Source organism: Pituophis catenifer, unplaced genomic scaffold (genome assembly GCF_029215685.1).
Source record: "Pituophis catenifer annectens isolate HBS135680 unplaced genomic scaffold, rPitCat1.0.hap2 SCAF_1, whole genome shotgun sequence".
Classification (NCBI taxonomy): Eukaryota; Metazoa; Chordata; class Lepidosauria; order Squamata; family Colubridae; genus Pituophis; species Pituophis catenifer.
In genome coordinates, this window is record NW_027256881.1 from 40565029 (window position 1) to 40581170 (window position 16142).

Consider the following 16142-nt stretch of genomic DNA (forward strand, 5'->3'; position numbering starts at 1 on the left):
ATCCCAAGTTTTCCATTCCTGCAGAAGATTTACATCTGGTATTCTATTATGTTATATACAAGTCCTCCCTCACCATATCTGATCTGTTTCAGGAAATAGCCAGAGAACGCCATTCATCTTCTGATTTCTCCAACTTTGAGACAGAGTCCGTGCACCATACAGACAAGGAGATTCAAGCAGATCTGGATCATACTAGCAATCTGGAAGGGTCTGAATATTTTTATCAAGGGGGCAATGTAGAATTCAAGGACATGCAGGCAGGAATTGAGTTTGCTGTGCAGATAACCCCAATTAAAGATTCCAAAAAGCATAAGGAAAACATGGTAAGCGAGAAGGAATGTGGCAGATGGATGAGGGAAGTATTCATTTTGCCTTTTTTTCTGCCCGACCATTAGGCAAAAGGCCATCTCTTCTGGTAAAAAGGATCATAAAAGAGTAACATATTTGTAACGATGATCAGCTCCATGGATGAATGGATGGCAGAGAGTTTCAGAGTTTCTGTTCCTGAAATCCTTTGGGTCTTCATACCACTCTCCTGTCTCCTCTTGAAGTAGTGGTTTGGTAGCTTTTGCTTCTACCAATTATCCCCTTAACCTGGCATCCATCTCCTAATTTTGGCATGAGAAAGAAAGGTGATTAAAAGGTCAAAGTGCAAAAATGACAAGAAAGAAATCCTGGGCTACTCATAGTTGGGCAACCTTTGCATGGATGATGAAATTCCAAAGATAAGTTTAATTCAAACCAGAAATCAGCCAGGTCAACTCAAGAATAGAGGCTGTTGTATAGAAGAATAGGCAGTGTACAAATAATATCTTTACATTGTTCTGGTCCCCCAAACATAGCAACGGGGACTCTATTTTTCCTATATTGGAAAAATATCAGATTCAGTTAATTAATTAATTAATTTTGAACAACATAAGAATTCCTAGATATATAACAAAAATAAAAGAGAGGCATGGTAGCCTGGAGGTGGAACTCTCACCTCACAATTAGGAGACTGTGAGTTTGATCCTAGGTAGTGGCAGATATTTCTCTCCTGGGTGCAAAGAAAAATATCTGCTGTGAACTCTGCATAGGCATCAGGAGGGGCATCTGACCAGTAAATACTCAGCTCCATTCAGTTGCCCCAACTCCACTCTGATGCAAGGGATTACAGGGTTGTTAAAAAGAAAATATATATATAACAAAAATAAAAACATGAATAGTATAATCATGTGTAGACAATAATTAAACTCGAAGCAATTAAACATAATTCCAGTTATTCCCTAAATGCTCTCTGGAAAGCCTGCTTCAAACAGTGTCTAAAATGCTAACAGACTAGATATGCAGCTCAAATTCCAGTGATCGCATATTCAACAAAATGCCTGGAAACATGGCTCCTGGGTCCCATCTGTCTTCACTTTAATCTAGTATGGATTCGGTAGCAACTTCTCCTGGATGGAGCTTTTGGTCGATGAGATGTAATTCCTATAGACTACAGCCACACTGCCTTCCTACTCTTCAGCCTGACTTCTGCATCACTGAGAGAAGTCAGCTGCCTTCCCCTTTCTCAGCGAGGCCTCTGTAACCATTTGGTTACCCTTTCATAATGAACCTAGTGCCCCAGGTTAGCATTTCTTTTACCCCAGAGAACAAAATAATGACATCTCTAAGGCTTCATTTAGGAAGTGCTTTAGGGACTTGGTCTGCTTTCCTTATACATCTTATATATACATAGGGATGTGGTGGCTCAGTGGCTAAGATGCTGAGTTTGTCGATCGAAAGGTCGGCAGTTCAGCGGTTCGAATCCCTAGTGCCGCATAACAGGTGAGCTCCTGTTACTTGTCCCAGCTTCTGCCAACCTAGCAGTTTGAAAGCACGTAAAAAATGCAAGAAGAAAAATAGGGATCACCTTTGGTGGGAAGGTAACAGCGTTCCGTGCGCCTTTGGCATTTAGACATGCCGGCCACATGACCACAGAGACATCTTCAGACAGCGCTGGCTCTTCGGCTTTGGAATGGAGATGAGCACCGCCCCCTAGAGTTGGGAACGACTAGCACATATGTGCGAGGGGAACCTTTACTTTTACCTTTTTACCTTAGGGACTTGGTCTGCTTTCCTTATACATCTAGAGAAGGGAATAAGGCTTACCTGCTGGCAGTTCTTCCTTTGCACTTTCCTATATTCTTTTTCCTACACTCTTCACTGGCTTACATTCAATATGTGTGAGATGGGTTCTTATGCTTCATGCTATTCCTTAACATAAAATAGAACCTGAAACAGCCAAGATGCTCCATACATATTTCTAAATAAGTATAATGTCAGGTCTACTGATGACAGGAAGTAGGGTTAAGTTTTGTGGCCATGAAATACGTACCTTTCTTTTAGAAGTCCTCACTGAGCAGACTGAGTCATGCTATCAAAGATGCATGATGGTGTTATAAATTCATAAAAATAATAAACATCCACCAAAGAGATAATGTATTAGTATTTTCCTATATTATTTTCCCATTTATAAAAGAATTATTATCAGATTCCAGGAGGTGGGATTTTTGTTGTTGTTGTTAGTTGTGAAGCCATGTCCAACCCATCACGACCCCATGGACAAGGTTCCTCCAGGTGGTCTTGTCCTCTACCATCATCTGGAGTCCATTTAAGCTCACACCTACTGCTTCAGTGACTCCATCCAGCCACCTCATTCTCTGCCATCCCGTTCTTCTTTTGCCCTCAATCGTTCCCAACATTAGGCTCTTCTCCAGTGAGTCCTTCCTTCTCATTAAGTGGCCAAAGTATTTCAGTTTCATCTTCAGGATCTGGCTTTCTAAAGAGCAGTCAGGGTTGATCTCCTCTAGGACTGACCAGTTTGATTGCCTTGCAGTCCAAGGGACTCGCAGGAGTCTTCTCCAGCACCATAGTAATTAATAATAATAATAATAATAATAATAATAATAATAATAATAATAATAACTATTATAATTATTATAAAATAATTTATAATTAATCCCACAATAATTAATAATAGATGCATCTTTAAAAGTAGATTAGGCAATGCATCAACTATTTCCTATTGCTTGCTAGGGGTTTTTTAAGACCAGCAAAAGACAGCAAAAAATCCTAATAAATAAAATTCAATTATTAAAAAATTCAGTACAAGATGACCACACCTGCTTCTTGCAGCAATAGAATAAAAAAGTATTTTGAAGTAAATTTCCTTTTTGCTTCCAGTTGCCTGAAAATGACTCACTATTCCTGGAAAGCTACATTATCCCAGCCACTGGAAGTATCCGATCATGCCAATGAGCTCTGCTTGCCCTTTTGACAGAGACGTTTGTCAGCTTATGAGAAAAAGAAAACATGGATGAAACTGACCTTTCTTTAGTTCTTGTGGCTGAATGCTATGGGTAAAACATAAAGACTAAACTCATACTTTTTAATTTCAGGATGCTGCAAGGGAGACTCCGGGTTCTTCCTACTTTCCTGATGATATGACAGAAATCTTAGACAACAAGAGTCAAGCAGAGCAGATGGTAATCCCCACACAAAGAGGGGGCAATGCTATGCCACCAGAAATATACCCCAGGATAGGTGAGGCCAACAGTTTGGAAAGAATGAGTCATCTGAACAGAAGGCCGATCACAACCACTGATCTTGATTTAGAGAAGATGAGGTTGGATGGTGCCATGGTTAGGCTAAAATACAGGCATGAAGATAATGAAAAGCGACGTCTGCATGAAGAAAAAATGGAACAGCTACACCAAAAGGCTTCCTCTCAATCAGTAAGTGGGAAGGCATAGCAGGCAAATAAGAAACCTTTTAATAAAAACAAAAAGCAGATTGTGTACTGGCTTGTCTAGTAGACTCTTAGCCACTGTTATGTTGCTGGTATTGAGCTATGAAAATCTTCAAAAGCTTAGTTCCATACTAAAACCTATGTTTACAAATCTGTCTTGTCACTGTTTATTATCTTAATAACGATAGAACTTTCTTTAATGCACCTACTTCTTTCAAAACTCTTTCAAAACCATCACAACTAGAAGCCACCAGCTTGGGGAAGGCTGCTGTTAAGAGTTCTGCAATTTCTCAGGAAAAGGGATTAATAATCAAAGCAGTTCCAGTTTCTATATTACAGGCAGCCTCAAGAAATTTCCAGCATGAACTTGAAGTGGCCTTGAAAACCAAGAAAAGGGGAACTAGGCTGGTGTTTCTGATTTTTAATGGGGTCCATCTCCATGTTCCCAGGAAAATTGTTCTTTGGTAGATGCTATCTTGCTATTGCTTTATCCCACTTTGGAAAAAACAGAAGAATTCTGCTGAGGAGGCTGTCACTAATACTTCTGTGCTTCCTCTTGGACATGACCTTGGGCTGTTTGAACTGCAAAGACAATGTAGGGGAATGGCCGAGATGCCAAAATCCCAAAGCTAGCTAATACAATTTTTATTGTTATTAAAGTTACTGCTTGCAATTTGAGAAGGCAAACACGGGCAGATGTGCATCCTTCTAAAGGACCAGGATTCAAAGATAGTTTTAAAAAAAAGGAAGTAAGTAAAGGAGCAAATATTGCAGATGAAAGTGAGGAAATAGGATCATAATCAGTGTTTGATCGCATGAGATGCTGTTATGATGCAGTACATTATTTTTACTTAGCTTAGTCAAAGTATTTCTATGTGGCTTCTTGCTTCAAAGCTTATCAGGCAAATGATACATAGGGGAAATCTTGAGAAGATTACCTTTGGGTCTATTATTTTAGCATCTTTGAGGTCTTAAATATTTCAGCCAGTGGAAGAGACAATTTGGAGAAAGAAACTAGCAGTGGCAGACTAAACATGCTCATTTATACACATGACAACTATCAGGTGTAGTTTAACCCCCTGGTACAGTGTGCTACACATTAAGGAAATATAAATATTTACAAATGGTGTTGCTCACTTTTTTGAATTTTGCCTCAAGTGCATGGACCTGTTAACAACTTCATCATGTTTCTTTGTTTCTTTTTTGTTCCTTTCACTTACAGATTGGACAACAGCTCCATGAATTATTCCAGCCCCAGAACCAGTATGCGCTATTTTTTTTCTGCTTCATCTTTATCCATGTTATTTACACAGTAAGGGAGCTGGTTTTCTATTTTATTACAAAGCATCACATATTCTGCTATGCCATTTTGCTGTATCTTGGTTTCTTGAAGATTCTCATGGATTACAAACAGAGAAAAAAACAACCTTGGAACAGCAGCAGACTCTAAGCAACAGAAAGAAGAGGAATATGGCTCCCTGAAGTTTATGTATCGCATCTCTTTGCCCTTACTCTTTAAAGTTTCCTAGTGTGCACAATGAATGGAGGTTTTGGTTTTGCTGTTGAGGGATTTGATGGTATCCTCTTTCTTGAATGTTATATCCCCCCCTCACCTTTTTATGGCTTTTTAAGAGCTGCCCTCCATCTGAGCATTCAGTCTTCAATATTAATAAATTGACATGGAATTTAAAAAAATTGTGTATACACATTGATGCTTTGAGAAAGAAGTATTGGAAATAGAACTATTTTTAAAGTTCTATTAAACATTAGATTTCAGATAAAATTCAACCATACAAAATGCACTTACATTAGTAGAATGGAATTGAAGAAAAACTAAATGAGGAAAGACATCTAAAGTCCTCCAGATGTTTGGAATTCTGCTCCCACTAATCCAAAGCACCGGAGTCCAAAATATTTGAATAGAATCAAATGGCCTAGGGATGTACTCTTTAGTATAAATATCCCAAAACATTTTGCCACCTGTTGCACCATAGCAATTGGTGCCCCTGCACCATATTACAGATGCATAATACCCTAAGCCAATCAATAAAAATATAATTGTGACATGGTACCTAATAACTTGCAAGTATATTGTGACTCCTCAAACTTGTGGCTGAGACAGTTTCTTCTTCTTCTTTTGGCTAATAGAAAGCCAAAACCTTGAGCTGCTCTTCCTCACTTTCACCCTCATCACCGTTTTCCTCTTCAAATATTAGCTTTCACGTTGCTTCTGACTCAGAACAAAACTCTGCCCTCCTGACAAGACTCAATATGTAAACACACTTGCACTTAATTGACTATGGAGGAATATTGGGGGAGAGATGACAGAGCTCAACCCTGAGCTCAACCCACCTTGTAGGGGGTTCAGGACTCCAAGGTAAAATATCACTTTTATGTCAATGGAGGTCACATCATGAAGATATGTCCCTACCAATAGTGAAGCATCTTCATGTTTCACCCAAGAATATATCCTGATAGAGCACAGGTGTCAAACTCAAGGCGTCACATTGCCGTCACATGATTTATTGTGACATTTCCCCCTTTGCAGAGCTGGGATGGGCGTGGCCGGTGAGCGATGCATTTGGCCCACGGGCCACCAGTTTAACACCCCTGTTACAGTCAAGCAACGTCTACGCTGGCTTGGGCATATCGTGAGAATGGCTGATGGTCGGATTCCGAAAGATCTCCTGTACGGAGAATTAGTGCAGGGAAAGCGCCTTAGACGGAGACCACAGCTGTGATATATGGATATTTGCAAGAGGGATCTAAAGGCCTTGGGAATAGACATTAACGACTGGGAAACCTTGACTTCTGATTGTTCAGGTTGGAGGCTAAAGACGCAGCATGGCCTTCTCCAATTTAAAGAGACACTTGTTTGGCAGGCTGAGGCAAAGAGGCAGTCCCGGAACCAGCGAAATCTGGGGGCTGGGCAGGGGACAGAATATATCTGCCCTCAGTGTGGAAGAGATTGCCACTCTTGAATTGGCCTTTTTAGTCACACCAGATACTGTTTTAGGACCTCTTTCCAGAGCACGATACCATAGTCTTTTGAGACTGAAGGTTGCCAATGTCAATGCACAGTCTTAAAGGTGAGCCACAAATCCCCACCTCCTTTACCCACCTCACCTATCATTTTATCATCTTGCCTTTGTTTTCATGATACGCCCCTCTATGATTACATTAAAAATTATTTTAATTCTTCCAATTTTTCCTTTATATAGATCAGTGTTTCTCAAATTTGGCAACTTTAAGGTGTGCAGACTTCAGCTCCTAGAATTCCCATGCTAATATATGAATCTTAAAAATGCTTCTTGCACCAGGGACCACCTGCAGACCTCTTGCAGACCACCAATTGGTTTATGCAATGAAGCCAATTGTATGCATTCATACAACACACAAGATTAAACTGCAAACACCGAGTGTGCATAATACATGAGACTAAAATGTAGTTAGCCAGATTCTCATGATTGTGTTTTGCAAATTAGCAGAAATCTTGAAAGCCTTAAAGGTTGCATGTATTTTTCATAACTGCAACTGATGTTTTAAAGATATTGTCCTAATGGGTATCCCATATTTAGATCTAATATATAACAGAAAATATCTTTGTATCTATGCAAAAGATTTTCCAGATTCTGAATATTCATCACTCTTGAAAAAGAGATTTATAACACTGGAGCATCCCCCACAAAAAACAACAACTGATGAAATAGACATTAAAAAGGGAAAATGTTCTATAATCAGACTTAGGTATTGTAATGGCATTTTTATTTTCCCATTAGGCTTCTATGGCTATGATAATATACCTGATTATTCTTCAATGTTTTCTTGGAAGAATGTTCTTTCTGACTTAGGCTGATAGTTCATTTTTCTCTAGAGAAAAATTCTTTTGCAGGATCAAAAATAACAGGCACAAGGTTTTTGGATTATCAATTCCTTTGGCAATTTAATCTAATTCTATAGAACAAACTTTAGCTGGTTTTCATAACACGCTAGCCTAAAATGTAGTTGGTTCACTCGTGGCTCAGTGGATTGAGTGAAGCCAGCCAGTGTGGTTGGATGATACAGAGCATTATATTAACAAAGGCAACTGGGCTAATAAAGTAACAATAAATTTAGCCTCTTTGCAAATGCCTCACTGACTTTGATAACTCTGGCAAAACAAGATCAGGTATGCTTGTATACATAAATGTCTTTGATATATGCACATGCACACACAGAAACAGGATTTAAAGATGATCATCACAGGAAGCCTGCCTGCCGAAGTATCATTGGATAGAAGCTTCACATATTTTTAAAGGAACCCCACCCCTTTCAAGTTAAAGGCTGCAGAGCAGCAGCAAGTTGAAAGAATAAGAAGAGGAAAAAGAAAGGCTGTTGGCCGAGTTGCATTGCCCAATGATGTGAATAGAAGCTGTTATTCAATGAAGTAAAAGCTATTGCTGGAAGCTTATTGAAGTCTCCAGAGAGATCTTCAGGATGAAAAATGCAAAGGTAAGAGGGCAGCATTCTTGGAAAAACTACTTTGGTCATCCCTTTTTTAAAGATAGAATGAGGGCGGTGTCTTTGCTAAGAGATGAGCTGAATTCAAATCTTGCTTTTCTCATGAATTATTCAGCTGCCTTGGATGAGGCACTATTTTCTCAGCATAGCCATATGTAACATGGCACTTAGAGTGGCTTACCTTATAGGACAGTTGTGATTAAAAAAATTATAATAGCAAAGACAGCTGTAATAATTGTTCGAATAAATATAATGGTTATGATACATTAGATATGAAGCCACTTTGAAAGCAGTTGTTAAAGAAGTCTTCTTTTTTCATGAACTATTTTTTGTCACTATTATTACTAAGGATATATAATCTAGATTTCTCTCTCTGTTATTTGATTAATGGAAGCAGTGTTTCTCCTTGTTTCGTATTTAGAACAATAGGCCATCATAACAGAACAGGAGACAAACCGTGAGCAAATGAAGGGTTTTTCTTAAGAGGCAGGTAGAATAACAGGGAAAACTTTACCTGTTGGTCTTCTATATAGTAAAAGTAGAGCAGGTCTGTCCTCAAAAATCTGTCACTATTTGACAAATAGTGCTTTTCGCTGCAGAATTGTCTTTGTGTGACCTCTTCTGGTACTGAGGGTTTATTACAATAGGAGCACATACACATCGGGGAAGTCTTTCAATGTGCAAATGAACATGTGAATAAAGTGTAAAAAGCTACTACAAGTGATGTTTGTTTGTCCTATATCTGTCTTCCATGCTTCCAAGCCTATATATATATATATATATATATATATATATATATATATATATATATGTAGGTCTTTGGTTATTCGGGTCTTCTCCCACGTAAAATTGGAAGTGTCTTGGCGACGTTTCGACGAAGTCTCATTCGTCATCTTCAGGCTGGTGTTCTCGGCTTCGTGCTTCCAGGAGCAACCTGGAAGCACGAAGCCGAGAACACCAGCCTGAAGATGACGAATGAGACTTCGTCGAAACGTCGCCAAGACACTTCCAATTTTACGTGGGAGAAGACCCGAATAACCAAAGACCTACATACAAACACCCGCGAAAACCTGAGAAAACAAATATATATATATATATATATATATATATATATAGACACTCCACTAGGCCTGAGGCAATTAGCTATGTCAGCCTCTCAAACTGTCATTCTCCCGGTGTGAAGAGATTGAACTTCTCACATTGCAGCCATATCAGCATGGTCGTTTTAATCCTAAAAATATCTGGAGGATGCCAGTATTATTTCCATTTTGACATATACTGTAGATCGTGTGTTTAGATCAGGGCTGGGCAGTTGGCTCAGGAATTCTGGGAGTTGAAGTCCAGAGGTTGTAAAGGTGCCATAGTTGCCCACGGCCTGGTTTGGATTGTACTTTCATAAACCCATGAACAAATGATGTAGAGCTGAGCCAGAAAAGTGTTTGAAGATCCCATCTTTTTTGCCTCTTCCTTTAATAACTATCTGTGTTAGAAAATATTGGCCTCAGTTGTAGTAAATCATTTTTTAAAATAGAAAAGAAAAACTTGCCTTGATTATTTTTCTGGAAATTGGAATATTTGGAGGTACATAAGCAGCATAACTTTGTTGTGATTGACTATTGTTGTTAGTTCAATTACTGAAAAACACATCTTGCTAACTGTATAATGATTTTACTTGAGTGGTTATATACTGCCAAGGTTAGCTTTGAATCAAGCTTTGTTAACAAATGGCTAGTGTATTATTAATTAAGCCAATCAGGCAGTATTAGGGAGAGAGTAGCACTGGATACAATGGACAGTCTTGAGTGAATATGTGGCAATTGTACCATTTCTTAAATAACATGAAAATCTGAGCAGGTTAAGAAGAACTATCAGGAGCTGCCTTACTCAGAATCAGAGCATTAGTAAATTTAGTTCAGAATTGTCAACAGTGTCAGGAACAAAGTTCACCAGCTCTGCCTAGGGATCCAAGACTGAACTTGGGATCCTGAGCCCACAAACCATGTTTTTCATCACTGAGTATGACCATCCTTTCTTTCGGTAATGGTTCCCTACTCTCCTTAAATACAATACTGGAAATGTAGTGCCCTTTAGGTACGTTAAATCTAAAAGTCCTTAAATTTCCGGCCAACATAGCCAACAACCATGTGAAGTGGGCATTTTGGGAACTAAGGTCCCAGAAGACATGAGTGCACCAGATTTGGAGTGGGGGGGGAGATTATATATTTGAGGAAATGATAAGATAAGAGGTCTGGCAATTGATTAGCTGATCAATTGATCAGTCAGTCACAGATCAGCTGTTTCAAGGTATTATTGGATATTAGTGAAATATGTTAAATGAAATGCTGGATATATGTCAAGGGTACAATTTCCTAGGCTCTCAAATAGTATCACTGCTTCAATTAATTATCTGAGTACGTTGTCAACTAAACTTAATGACAATCGGAATTGCTCCTTTGATTTTTAAAAGTTTGATGGGAAGAAATTGATTTATGAAAAATTTCAAGGTCAGAAACTACATATAATTAGTTATTAATTGGTGTGGGTCATATTGTTATTAAAAGAATGCCAAGGTACATCCACAAATTTCAAAATCTATCACCTGCACTTTGGCACTACAATTCATCCTGTTTAAGATTTAACATTCCTTATTTTCTCTACCACTTGTTCTTGGACTCATCTCTTAATGTCTAGCATTATGCTTTAATATGAACTTTCTCTGGGTATTCAGGAATTAAATCTTGGAGGAAAACTAAGAAATACTTAAATATTAATTTCTATTCTGATGTAAATTGACAAAATCAAATATTTTATGTTATGTCTTCGAATCACATTAAATTGTTCTCAAAGACAGCTTTCTTTACTGTGTGTTAAAAATATATATACAGGTTTGTTCACTGATATGTTGATTAGGGATGATGGAACCTGTAGTCTAAAACACTTGGAGAAGTTGAAGAGAGTTGCTATAATATTTGATCTATGAAAATAATTATATGGTTTGCATATAATTAAAAATACACATTTTTAACATCGACAAGGAAGAATAAGCATCTTTCTATAAAAATATTTCTCTTATGGAAGACAGAATCTTCACATGGGATTCAGAAGCCTCTTGCCTTTTCACACAAAGTAGTTTTGAGCAAATACAGCATTTTACTTGGAAGTCATTTTGTACTTTTCCATGCACCATTTTATTCCATTGCTTCAAGGGTGAAATTCAGCAGGTTTTAACAGGTACTGGAGCACCGGTAGTGGAAATTTTGAGTAATTCAGAGAACCAGCAAATACCACCTCTGGCTGGCCCCAGAGTGGGGTGGGAATGGAGATTTTGCAATACCTTCCCCCAGGAGTGGGGAGGGAATGGGGATTTTGCAGTATCCTTCCCCTGCCATGCCCACCAAGCCACGCTATTCAAAAATTTTGAATTTCACTCCTGCGTTGCTTCCAACTTTATGTAAAAGGAACATGATGCAGTGACCAAATGCATTTGTTTCCTCCAATGTGACTGTGCTGCACAAATGTCGTCCTTAATTAGGCAAGATGCTTCCATCCCAGTACTGATTATCCAAAGATGAGTGCAAATAAGAATTTAGTATCATTTCAGGACTCTTTACTGACCTTTCCTGATATGTGAAAGCCAGCAGGAACTGTGTGTGATAACAGCTTTCAGAAAAATTTTTTAGGGGTGGGTGAAAATACTTTTAGAAAAAGCTGTTTTTCAAAAGGGAATCTATCTTGGTATGCATCACATCAACATTTTACCACCACTTCTTAGTTATCGAATAAGTAATACAAAGAATAAGGAGTTGATGTGCATGCTTCAATGAGCCTCCAAATCAAATCCAAGACCAATTAAATCACCAGACTTAGGGTCTGTCTAAGAGGTTGTCTTACATGCAAGCAGTCAAGTGGCGTGTGTGAACCAACTATCCAAAGAGACAGCTTCCAAACTAACTCTAACTCACAGTTTCCAATAAGCTTCTTCAGAATGCAGGACTTTTGAGGAAAACTAGTAAATAACCAGTTCACCACAAGGGGATGGTCTTTTCCACAAATCAAACACATTCACAATAGCTTTAGTTGTAATAGCTTTAATTACTCTCACACTAGGTTTCCCAACGCATGCTGATCCATAAAACATATATAGGAAGCACACACGCATCCGTTCCAATTAGTCCCTCTCACTCGCATACATACACAATACACTGCTTTGCCACATACAAGAAAACACAGGTGCTTCCTATATAAGTGAAAAAGTTGGAAAGAATCCTAGAAGCTATGCTTTGCATGCTTTCCCTAGCTTATTAAAAGTAATGCAAGGTCTTTGATCAGAGCTGGTATTCAGCTGGTTCAGACCAGTAGCGAAAATCGTGGGTGGGCCTGTCCACCCACTCCTGCTCTATGCTGTCCTATTTAGGCAAGTTTTTTAGGCTGGGCACATGCGCTAAAGTGGCGCATGTGAGCAAAGCGAGCATGCTCACATTTGCAAACTGGTAGAGAAATCAAATGAATACCACCCCCGTCTTTGATCCAAAATGGATCGGATAACTTTGAGCCAGACTTTTGGTGGTATTGATGATCATGATTACCATTATTGTTATTGACATTTTTTGAAACAAGATAGGTGTAAATTCAATCTGACCATCCAGTTTAATCACTATAAAGAACTTGTTTAATGGTAAAACCGTAATTTGCATGCAAGATCCTAGATTTAATCCTCAGCATCGCCAGTAACCCCTGGGAAAGGTTCTTATCTGAATCCCAGGGACGGTGGTTACTCTGTATAATACTAAACTAGAATTTGTTTGAGCATAAAACAGCCAGAATGGCTAATCAGAAGTTCAATTTATTTATTTGGCTGCTGTTGTTGGATATTCTTACCACAAAGTCACACAGAAGAAGGCAGATCATAAAAATTAGTCTTCACTCAGGAAAAGATATAACTATTAAAATGAATTTAAAATAGAGACACACTTTTGTATGGCTGGAAAATACAGCTTAGTATTTCTATTTTAATTAATATTGAATGTCAGAACCTGTTTCAAAACATTTTACACTGAGCCAAGAGAGAGAGAGAGAGAGAGAGAGAGAGAGAGAGAGAGAGAGAGAGAGAGAGAGAGAGAGAGAGAGAGAGAGAGAACATTTAAATAGCTCCTGAGGTATTCCAAAACCATTCTATCCCCAGGTTATATATTATATTTCAATGTTTAAATCGGTGCTTTTCAAACTTGGCAACTTTAAGCTACATGGACTTAACCTCCCAGAATTCCCCAGCCAGCAATACTACAATTCTAGGACTTGTACACAATTTAAAACATTGCTCTAGATCAGGAGTGGGGAACCATGGCCCTTTTATGACTTCTGGACTTCAACTCCCAGAATTCCTGCTAGCTCAGAAATTTCTGCTAACTCAGGAATTCTGGGAGTTGAAATGTACAAGTCATAAAAGGGCATGGTTCCCCACCCCTGGTCTAGATGAACTAAATTGCATTTTGCATTAAACATTTATCTTTTCACACCATGGGTGATATGAAATTTCACCTGCTGACAGAATTTGGATTCCAATGCTTAGATTCCCAATCAAAACCAAGGATTGCCTAACACAATGTCAGACCAGGAATCTATTTGAAGATACTGACTTCTACCTGCTCCTTTTCAGCATTAGAAAAAAACAGGTCTCCCTATTCTAGTTTTGGGAAGATCCTGCTGATGGGCTTCTAAAAGTCTTCTAGTTACTTGCTCTGACCTCCAGTTCGTCATTCATTCATTCATTCATTCATTCATTCATTCATTCATTCATTCATTCATTCAGTTTGCTGCCTATCTTATGGTTCAGGGACTCTAGCTCTGTTGCCTGGACTATACAGGCTTGTTTAGAACAAAATCATATAGTAAAACCATGGGGACCTTTCTACTTTCTTTTCAATTTCCTTTCAACTATCTCAAAATTAGCTTTAGCTACAAACTGTTTTCTTTCAGCTCCTGCAAAAATTCCAGACTCAAAGTTTCATAGGAAAAAAAATGTAGTTTGATCTAAGAGAAAGATAATACTGTGCCTGTGGCATGCTTTTATCTCCCATAATTTTATCTTGTATAACAAGCACCAGATGTTTTTGTAATTACAGGGTTGATCTATAGAAAGTGGCAACCTATAAATCTCTGAATAACTTAATCAATCAATCAAAAATTATTTACGATCTAAGACCAAGCCCAATAAAAGACTGGCATGCAAGTATGATAACTTTAAAAAGAAAACTTAAAACTGTAAGAAAATCCTAAAAAAAATAACAAGTAAGTGTTAATAGTATGAGGGAGGAAACAGACTATTTGCAATAGTTACAGATAAGAATTCTGCCACCTTCTTAGAGATTTCTGATCACCCAGGAAAAGGTTACCAGTCATAATGGCAAATAGAGTTATTAACAATGAGAAGTATTAAACATCACTGGGTGTTCAATGCACATTTTAATAGCACATAGGAGACAGATTCTGAATCTGAACAGAAACAAGTTCAGAATAACAAATAAAAAAGAACTGGAAGGGACCTTGGAGGTCTTCTAATATATCTCACTGTTCAGGCAGCAAATCCTATACCATTTCAGATAAATGGTTGCCCAATCTCTTCTTGAAAACCTCCAGTGTTGAAGCACCCACAACTTCCAGAGGCAAGTCCTTCCATTGATTAATTGTTTAACTGCCAGGAAATTTCTCCTTAGTTTCAGGTTGGATCTTTCCTTGATTAGTTTCCATTCACTGCTTGTCGTGCCTTCAGGTGCTTTGGAGAATAGGTTGACCCTTCTTCTTTATGGCAGCCGCTCAAATATTGGAACACTGCTACAATGTCACCCCTACTCCTCCTTTTCATTAAACTAGAAATATCCAATTTCCACAACCGTTCTTCATACATTTTGACTTCCAGTCCCCAATCATCTTTGTCACCCTTCTCTGCCCTCTTTCTAGAGCAGCATTCCCCAACTTTTCTACCTTGGAGGTCCGGCTGGGGGGGGGCATGTGAGTGGCAGATGCACGTGTGTGTGTGCACAGCTCCATTGTAGTGAGCAGTATGTGCACATGCCCTCCGCTTGCATGAATTGAGCTTCATGTGTGAACAGAGGTTGCTTGCACTTGTAAGCAAAGTTCCACTTGTGTAAGCAGAGGGTGCTTGCATACAAAGCTCCATTTGCATGAATGGAGCTTCGTGCATGAACACAAATGCCCTCCATTTGCATGAATGGAGCTTGCACACTTGCCCATTTCTCCCATGGCCCGGTTTCAAACAGACGGTGGCTTGGTAATGGGCCATGCCCCAGAGTTTGGGGACCTGTGTTCTAGAGATTCAATATCTTTTTTATGTTGTGACGATCAAAACGATGCAGTATTCCAAGTGTGATCTTACCAAAGCATTACAGAGTGGTATTAACACTTCATGTGACCTTAGTTCTATTCTACTCTTAATGCAGCCAAGGACTGTATTGGCTTTTTTCGCAGCTGCAACACACTGCTGGCTCATATTTAAGTGATATTTAAGCTTTCATATTGCAGGCTTCTGTATATATTGGTTATTGCTGTAATACGTAGTGTCCCAATTCAATCCAAAGTAAATAGTCTGTTATGTGGAGCATATAAAATGTTAAATAAATATCTAGGGACAAATCAGGGAGGTGGATTAATTGTGCTATAAAAGGGATGGAAGACTTTGCATGTATCATTTTGTATATCTGGATTCAAATTTCTGCAGTACTGCATTCTAACCACTGACCCCCCACAGCTCTTAGGCTAGTAAGGATAGTTTAGGATATTAATTAATGGACGCTTCTTAATGTACACCTCAAAAGAGCTACCCATCCTTTCCCATTTAGGTGATCCTATTTTATGG

At 38.6% G+C, this 16142-nt stretch overlaps 1 protein-coding gene across 1 annotated transcript; it reads left to right on the plus strand.

Moving 5' to 3' along the window:
* Window positions 1-251: 251 nt before the first annotated feature.
* TMEM247 (transmembrane protein 247) lies at window positions 252-5219 on the plus strand. The gene is made up of 3 exons (XM_070948292.1): window positions 252-323; window positions 3420-3755; window positions 4992-5219. The coding sequence occupies exons 1-3, from the start codon at window positions 252-254 to the stop codon at window positions 5217-5219; spliced, it is 636 nt and encodes a 211-aa protein (XP_070804393.1).
* The last annotated feature ends 10923 nt before the right edge of the window (window positions 5220-16142 follow it).